General features: G+C 40.4%; 1 protein-coding gene across 1 annotated transcript; it reads left to right on the top strand.

The window, feature by feature from the left end:
• Positions 1–680: 680 nt before the first annotated feature.
• vps26bl (vacuolar protein sorting 26 homolog B, like) lies at positions 681–8,832 on the top strand. Its single transcript, XM_035666388.1, has 6 exons — positions 681–1,062; positions 4,311–4,467; positions 5,857–6,021; positions 6,121–6,296; positions 6,399–6,541; positions 7,500–8,832. Exons 1-6 carry the CDS (start codon positions 840–842, stop codon positions 7,635–7,637), a joined length of 1,002 nt encoding a protein of 333 aa, XP_035522281.1. The 5' UTR covers positions 681–839; the 3' UTR covers positions 7,638–8,832.
• The last annotated feature ends 427 nt before the right edge of the window (positions 8,833–9,259 follow it).

Genomic DNA, 9,259 nt, shown 5'->3' with positions numbered 1-9,259 from the left:
GGGAAAACACTTAGTAATGTGTAGTAATGATGACTCAGTTCCATCAGTGCCCCTGTAACCGTAGCAGTGAACCAGCTCTGATTGCTTGTTTTCATTCAGGCCCGGTAGATTCTCACAAATACCATTAGGAGCCAGAGGAACCTGATTTTTTCACAGATTATCTATCTCATGTACTACTGTCAGGAGATAGTGAAAGTTTCAGAAAATCTGACTTTATTTATTTATTTATTTATTTTAAAATAAAAGCTACCTACTGCAGCATTAAGATATCGCATAAGTCACTCTTTGGTTGGCCTGGTCATAACTCGCCATGTCGGGGTCACAGGTAGACATTACTTAATTTTAAGGCGCACAAACCAAAAGGGTTGGGAACCACTGCAGGAATGTTGTCTGCATGACCACATAATGAAGAGTGCCTGAAAGTCTGTACTCAGGGCAGGAAAGCCACAGTAGTGCCAGGATTTGTTATGTGTTTCTTCCGCCTGTTGATACTGCGCCATAAAAGTGCAGACATATTGGAACGAGAAACGATACCAGCGTTTAATATTGTCACTTTCAACCATATATTGTTGTGTTAGTTTAGCAGTGATAGTATAGTGCTTAATAAAAGTTGAAAAAAGACACGAAAAATAACTCATTTGACAAAACGCTTAAGTTCACATGACTGTGGACGCATGCGCAGTCAACGGGTTGTAACTCGAAGTATTCAATAATCTGGGAAGCTGTTTGCACTGGACACCTCACAGCAAAACGAACAGAAACTAGTGTGTGCTGTTTTATAGAACGGGGGGCGTCTTTCTCAGCAGGGTCCAGCGACAGAGCTTGACTGACGAGCAGCAATGAGCTTCTTCGGTTTTGGTCAAAGTGCGGACATCGATATAGTTCTGAATGACGCCGAAACGAGAAAGAAAGCCGAGCATAAGAGTGAAGACGGCAGGAAGGACAAATATTTTCTCTTCTACGACGGGGAGACGGTGTCGGGGAAAGTCAACGTTACGCTCAAGTACCCGGGAAAGAGGCTGGAGCACAACGGCATCAAGATTGAGTTTATCGGCCAGATAGGTGAGCGGTGGCGGGCCTGCGTTTCACACTGAGCCCGCTGAGAGAAGTGGCCAAAGTATGACAGGAGCTGTTGGGGAGCTAGCTACAGGCGCTCAGTACACTGCCCGACACTCACACTGTGTACTTTATTACATTGATCCTAATAGTAACGCGTGAAGCAGTGTAACGTCACACAGCAGAGCAGCGTACAGTCGTAACAAGTGTCCGTTTCTGGTGTCAGGTCTCGTGACAGATGCGGGTGCAAGCTAACGTCAGCTGACACATCAGCCATTGGCTAACTGCCTCATTGACCTTTGACCCTTGTTTTTAAAACGAAAAGCTCTTTCAAAGCTCTGTCAAATTAGACTGGTGACTTTCATGGTCAGTGTACTTTGGGGTCAACGGGGTTTGTTTTTGAAATGAGAAACAGAAGCGACTGCTGTTAATAAATATGACGAACAAAACGGGTCGGTTTTTCTTTTTGTGTTTTTTTTTTTTTAATTCTTCAAAATAAAAAAACGGAAAGCGGGTACTTTTCTCGTTGTCATTTTGTGTTTTTGTTTTATTTTTTATTTTCAAAATAAAAAGGAAAACGTCTCGTTATCTGATTTTGGTTTTCTCATTTCAAAATGAAAATCCATTGGCCACAAAGTACACTGTCCTTTAATAGGAAGGAGTAGGAAGTAGGGCTGACGTTACACTCAACTAGTAACGATTCAATACCATTGACAGTGCTGCGTTCACTGTCCTGATCCAAATGAGACTGAAGACAATGACTGAAAAGCTCCATGCTACACATCTGTAGATCAGTTAGATTCTCCACAGTTCAGTTGTTCAGTTCATTTTACGGAAACTGCGAGCACCAAAGTATCAAATGATCAAATGAATTATTTGTAATTGTTATGTTATTCCATAGTGAGGTTTTTCTCCAAGTAATATTCATGCTGGTTTGAGTCAACAGTTTGATAGTATTTCCTATTTTTGCTGAGCAAGGGTTTTGTGCAAAATGAATGAAAGGCCTGCTCCAAATAAAGGCAGGTTGAGTTCAGTGGTTGAAGCAAATAAAAGCCCGGGCTGTTAATTGAAGTTTTACAATATTCACCATTAACTGGTTGCTTATTAGCATACATATTTGTAGCATATTGGCTCTTTTTTTCTCACATAGTGCCAGGGCTGAGTATACTGCATGTGGCCCTTTGCTGTCTCTCTCTCTCTCTCCTTTCAGTCTTCAGCTGTCTCTATCAATTAAAGGCATTGAGCTTTCTCCTAATTACTGCTTATTAACAGTAAGTAAGGAAGTTATGTACATGAATTATGAGCTCAATATACTTGCACAGTATGGACCACATTGACAGGACTTTGAACTATTAAACTTGAATTGAGAAAATATTTAAATGAAGGTCTTGCTTACTTACTGCATTTTCTGAGTTGGAAAGACACTACTAACACAACCACAACTATTAACTGTTAGTCAGTGAGAATGAGTATATTCTAAATATATTCTATATTTCTATACTGAGCAAAGCATATTAAGATAGTGCTTCATATACAACAACTTCCTTACTTATTATCATTAAGTACTAATGAGGAGGTTATTGTGGGAAAACTCCTGGATAATGGCCTCGTGGTTGTAGAATATGGTCAGTCAAAATAAGGTTTCAATAAGTGCTCAATAATGATAAAGAGTCAATATTCTACTAATATGGATGCTAGTAGGCAACTAGTTAATGGTGAATATGTGTACCTGTAATCTAAAGTGTTACTGAATCCGTTTTTATTTCTGAGGTAGGGTATAAACTGTGCAAAACAATGCATACTTCCTTTTCTTAGTAAAGGTGAAACTGATGTCTTTGCACCTTGCATTTGTAAAAGAAAAAAAAATCGAATTGACAGTGTACACGTGATATAAAACTATAACAAAATATAATGCAAAAAAGTCCCATGCCAGCAAAAAAAACATGCTGTGATGCATGTTCCCAGGTCATAGATAACCCCCAGAATCAAATCCCTGATATTCACAGGCTCACAAGTAAAAGCGTAGGTTTTGTCTGGAGCTAGTCAGTGCCATGTATTTGCTCCAGTATGGCCATGGTGATTCTTCCTCTGGGATTTGGGAGGTTTATTCATGATGACGCTGTCGCTGTGTGAGCACTGAGCAACGGCTGCCCTTTTTCACAAAGATCAAGTGTGTGGTGGTGGATACCTGACGAAAGCGTTGCCTTCACAGCGGTCAGCCTGAAAGAAAAAAGGTTACAGGGCTGGTCAAAGGGGGTTCAGTTACAGCAGGGATAAAGTAAAGTAAAAATGTAAAATTCCTTTCCGTTTATGGCCCAAATCACTTGTAGTTTCAGTAGTTAACCACCCAAAAAACTACAAAAAGTAATCTAACTAATTGAATCACTATGCAAATGTTGCAAATTAGGCGTATAATAACCCCATACAAATAGTACAATGACAGGTGTTTCACCATTCAGCTGCATAATGAGAATTATGACATTTGGTACTTTTTGATGATAAAACTGTTGAATGCATAATTTCACCAGTCAGTCAGTTCATCCTTTTATCAGTATGAAAGCATTTAAAGAACCTAAACCAGGGAGTGTGTCTTTAAAGGATGAGGTCGGCTTTACATGATGAACCATAAGTTTTGTTGGAGTTTCGCAAAAAACTGATGGGAAAAATCATTTGATATCTGCAACTAATTAGACAAAGGTTGCACTGTGTAAAACCAGCCTGAGGGCCCACTTGATTGGGAAAAGATAACTCCTCGTTTCACTCCAGCTACAGCTTATTTGCATTCTTTCAAAGGTACATTCTGTTCTATTTTCATTTCTAATATATTAAAATGCAGAATAAGCTTAATCTGAGTTTGAAGCAACAGTAGGAAGTTCCTCTTGACATTTTATGTCACTGCTACACCCCTCCCTTTCCCCTTTTTTCTGTTTGTCTCCGAATAAATAAGAAGAAGTAGTACTTTAGATCATGGTTAGGAGAGCAAAATGGCATCCTTAAAGGTGGCATTGTTAAAAAAGCAACTAAAGCCTGCCCTCATCAGACTGTTTAGAGCTGCAGTGATGGCCCAGGCATTAAATCACTAGCCTCGTTGTACTTCAGGTAAAACGGTTTAAAAGGATTTGACTTCAGCAATAAAGAAGACAAATCTATTACAGTTGTTGTTCTGTCATCAGATCAAATCTTGACTGTATGTATAAAACTGCTCCACTGCAGCTGATGCTGTTAGTTTGTCTTATTCATGTCTTCTTTTCCAGAGCTGTACTATGACAGAGGAAACCACCATGAGTTCGTGTCTCTTGTGAAAGACTTGGCTCGGCCAGGGGAGCTCACACAGTCGCAGACGTTTGACTTTGAGTTCACGCATGTGGAGAAACCCTACGAGTCTTACACGGGTCAGAACGTCAAATTACGGTAAGCCCTGCTGTGTGCTCTCTGCATGGTGTGCATGAATTATTTGCAATGTACATAATAGTTCGCAGCAACATTCAGGTGAAGAGTGCCATTAGCCCAAACCTAAAAATGAAATCTGACTTAAATGAGTCTCCTGAATGATGAGTTTCGATGTCTCCCTACAGTCTCCTGATGCCATGATCATTTATATAATGCCATAAGGTGAGGAAACAGCTGCAGGTCTATCCTCATTGCTTGTTTCAGTATTTGAGTAAAACTAATGTGACTTCATTAAAAGATAATATAGTCATCTCTGTTTTCTACTGGTCCAGTTGTCCTAGCAAAACTTGAGATCATGACAGCATACATCAAACAGTAATGCCTGAATACTTGTCATCATGGTATCTCTACTCATACATATGTTATTGTTAGCATGTGTTAAAATTAACATGTAATCTGCTAAAAGCTGTTAAAGGAGTAGTTTGAGATTTTGGGAAATACAATTATTTGCTTTTTTAAAGAGAGTTATATAAGAAGATCTCATATTTGTCCATTATGTGGGGAGTCATGTGGATATGTTATGTGGTTAGGTGGATTTTTTACCTAGCTAGTTGTTTTGCCACTGATTCCTGTCTTAATACTAAGCTAAGCTAATGGTCTTCTGGCTTTAGCCTCACATTCAACACGCAGATATGAGGGGGATATGAGGTCCCAGTCAACCCATGGCCACTGCTGCAAGGACCCAGCCTTGGCTTCTGGGCGCCTGCAGTTACGTTCTAAAGTACTAATAAACATGGCCACACCTCCGCACAACCCTGCAGAAGGTTGTGCACTGCCGGAGTTTTTGGGAATGCAGCTGAAGCGGGACTGTCTGCTGTTCTTCTGTGCTGTGTCTAGCTCATCCCTGTCCTCGGTCAAACAGACAAAGACCTGAACATCCAAAAAGCCAGTCTACGTTTTAGCAGTGTGTGCATGAGTGGAACGCCAGACCAACGTGCACCCTCAATTGTAGTATGAATGATACTGTGTGTGTGTCTATGTAACCGGTACAAGTCTGCAGGACGTGGAAAGTCGGGCTAAACAACTCTGTTGTAAAGTAAATAAGCACATTTCTCAAAATGTTGAAATATTCCTCCCGTCCAGCTCAGACTGATGAAATATGAGCCCTGTCTGACGATGTAGAACAGAGGCTGACAAGCTGATTCTGACATGTCCTAATGTGGCCACTGTGAATGGGATAAAACTGTTTCAAAGGAACATGGCCTTTCCTCTGGCACAACCTTCTTTGCCCCACTACAGTTATCTGTTCTAGTTTAGTTCTAGTATCAGTAACAGGGCCACTCACTGGTTATAGTGTTACACTGCTGCGGGTCCTGTTTCATAGCCACGTGATCATTTTTTCCCTTCTAGCTACTTTCTGAGGGCGACAGTAGGCCGGAGACTGAATGACACCAGCAAAGAGCTGGACATTGTGGTTCACACACTCAGCACCTACCCTGAGCTCAACTCCTCAATCAAGATGGAAGTGGGGATCGAGGACTGCCTACACATAGAGTTTGAGTACAATAAGTCCAAGTATGATTTCCTCTGTACAATTATGCACTTAAATAACTTCCTGTGTCCTTCATAAAAGCAAGAGAGACTGATTCGACCGATCATACTGTTTGCTCTCAGGTATCACCTAAAAGATGTGATTGTAGGGAAGATTTACTTTCTGCTGGTGAGGATTAAGATCAAACATATGGAGATTGACATCATCAAGCGGGAGACTACTGGCACGGGGCCCAACGTCTACCACGAGAACGACACCATAGCAAAGTACGAGATCATGGATGGTGCACCAGTCAGAGGTAACTTTTCCTGTCTTTGGTGGGTAATGAACTGTGTTTCTGTCGGGAGTTTCTGTCCTGAGTTCATTTGTTGCACACTAAATCTGACCTCTTGTGCTGCAGGAGAGTCCATCCCCATCAGGCTGTTTCTAGCAGGCTACGAGATGACGCCCACCATGAGGGACATCAACAAGAAGTACTCGGTGCGGTACTACCTCAACCTGGTCCTCATCGATGAGGAGGAAAGACGCTATTTCAAACAGCAGGTACACATGCTGCACTGTGGCTTCAGTGAACGTTATAAATTATTAAATAGACTTGTTACTTTAGTCTTACCTGAAAATAGTGGGCAACTGCAAAAGACAGCAGCACGTCCAAGTGTATCCTGTTGATTTTCCTGTTTGTGATCTAATGTTACCTGCCCTCTGGTGGTCAGGAGTATTAATAACTAGATACATTTGGCCCACAGCAACACTTAAATAATATATATGAAAGCGAGAAGAGAACTGGAAAACCTAGTAACTAATTACTTTAATATGCACCAATTACTTTTGTGAGAAGTAACTAGTAAAGTAATACAATGTATTTCTTATTACCAGCACTGGTATTAAAGCTGCAGTAGATAACTTTTACTAAAATAACTTTTAGTCATATTTACTGAAACCTTCACTATATCCTGACAGTAGAACATGAGACAGATAATCTGTGAAACAATCAGGTTCCTCTGNNAGTGCTCCTAATGGGATTTAAAGGATCCACCAGCATGAATGAAACCAACCAATCAGAGCAGTGAAACTCTTCAGGCCACCAGCCCAAAGTATCGTCTTTCTCCGCTCTAATTGTTTTTTTTTTCATTCAGGCCCGGTGGATTGTTGCAAATGCCATTAGGATTGTTTCACAGATTATCTGCCTCATGTAACACTGTCAGGATATAGTCAAAGTTTTAATAAATATGACAAGTTATTTTTTATAAAAGTTACCTACCTGCAGCTTTGTTTTTCTTTCTCACCCAACTGAAAACTTTAGGGTGCAATAGACTTATCTGAATATTAAAGGGGCATTCTACTGATTTTACACATGAAGTTCAGTGTACTTGTCACAAGGAGAGTAGGAGGAAGAGAGGAAGGAGAAAACCGTTGTATAATGGCTTCTGTTGTTGTGGAGGGAGCTTTCCAAAGCTTGGAAAAAAATATATATCATTAGTCCTGTATTGTGCTGTTGCAGGAGATCACCCTGTGGAGGAAAGGTGACATAGTGAGGAAGAGTATGTCTCACCAAGCAGCCATCGCCTCCCAGCGCTTTGAAGGCTCCTCCAATCCAGAAAGGTCCCAGGCCCAGAGCAACGCAGAGGACGACAGCTAAAGCTCATACTCGACCCTCGTGGAGTGAGTGTGTGAGAGAACGCAGTGCAGAAGTTGTCAGCAAAGTCTGAATGAGAATATCCCTTGTTTGCATCCAGATACAATGTGCTGCAGTATTTTTCAGGATGTGTGTGTGTGTGAGTGTGTGAGTGAGTGAGTGAGTGAGTGAGTGAGTGAGTGAGTGAGAGAGAGAGGCTTTGAAATGTGACTGTGTGTGTGTCAAGGGGACAAACAGTCGGACCAGGTAGTTGCAAGTAATTCTGAGTGTTTGTGTGTTTAAATCACCTTGAAGTACCAGCTGGGTGGAGTTTTCCACATTAAGACTGATTAGACAGTGTCAGCAAATTTCTCTGTCACACGAAACTGCACAAAATTGACATTTAAGTGCTTCACTTAATTTGTATTTTATTATTTTATTGTTTTGGCATTTTTGTACAGTTCAGTGTGGCAAACTTCACCCGTTAGATGCACTTAAATATCATTTGCAAATACTGTTTGACCAATATCTTGAATTGTGTGTATGAATGTACAGTACGTGGAAGTGAGCCACCTCGGGTGTATTTCTAATAAGACCTTTCCTTCAAACTACTTACTTGGCTGGAAGATTGTGCTGTGCAGAAACTGTAGTCATACAGTATGTTTCTAAGAAGTGGGTAAACAGTAGATCTCACAGTTCATTTCTCTACGTCCCCTCAATGGAATGTGACATTAATTCATTTAAATATTTTTGCTTCTTCATGTAAAAAAAATGTAATTTTGAAAATTAGCCATGACTCTTGATCAGTGGTTCCCAACCTAGGAGTCTGGACCCCCAGAAGAGGGCGCCAAAGCCTCACAGAGAGTGGCCATGCCTTTTTGATTTTAAGGGTTGTAAAAAACTTTTAAAACATACGCATTAATGCGTCTATCTCAACATTTTGTTAATTTCTGTGAAGATTAGCCAATTTTAAATAAATTAAATTCATTTTTTTAAGTTTAGATTATTATTTAAGATCTAAACCAAAGGCACAGAGCTCTGCCATATAATGTCCTCCTGCATTAGAGCTAGTAAAACAATCAAGTGTGTATGATTGGGGGGAAAAAACATAATGCAGACAGCTCAAATTTCATCCAAATCTCTGGTTTTAAACAAACTTCCTGCAGTTATTGTGTTCACTATTTGAATTCATTGTACAGTTTATCAGCTGTTCTCTACTGTTATACACTGAATGTAATATGAAATATCTATAAAACGTGTCACTAAGTCAGGGGTCGTCAGTTTCCTCAGTGGCAGAAAAGGGGTCCCTTAAGGAAAAAGGTTGGGAACCACTGTCTTAAATAATAAACAGTACAAGACTTTAAAAAATGCTCTAAATGAAAGGAAACACATTTACGCATTCGTATAAGACGACGTTTAAAATATTTTCATACATTCCCGACTCTCCAGAAATAAGCAGGACTGTGGCAGAGTATTTATTTTTAAAGTAAAGTCCATTTTTAACCAGCATTTTACAGGTTTGATGCATCCGTTGGTTGTGTCAGGTGGTGTTGCCACTGCTGCTAAAACAAACGTGGCACTTGTGAACGCTGGGGGATCGTACTTCCATCACTGTTCCAGTCTCTGATAGTTTGAAGCCCTGCTTT

This window comes from Morone saxatilis, unplaced genomic scaffold, assembly GCF_004916995.1.
Source record: "Morone saxatilis isolate NCDOM2014 unplaced genomic scaffold, NCSU_SB_2.0 Contig20, whole genome shotgun sequence".
Classification (NCBI taxonomy): Eukaryota; Metazoa; Chordata; class Actinopteri; family Moronidae; genus Morone; species Morone saxatilis.
This window is presented reverse-complemented; position numbering and strand designations above follow the sequence as displayed.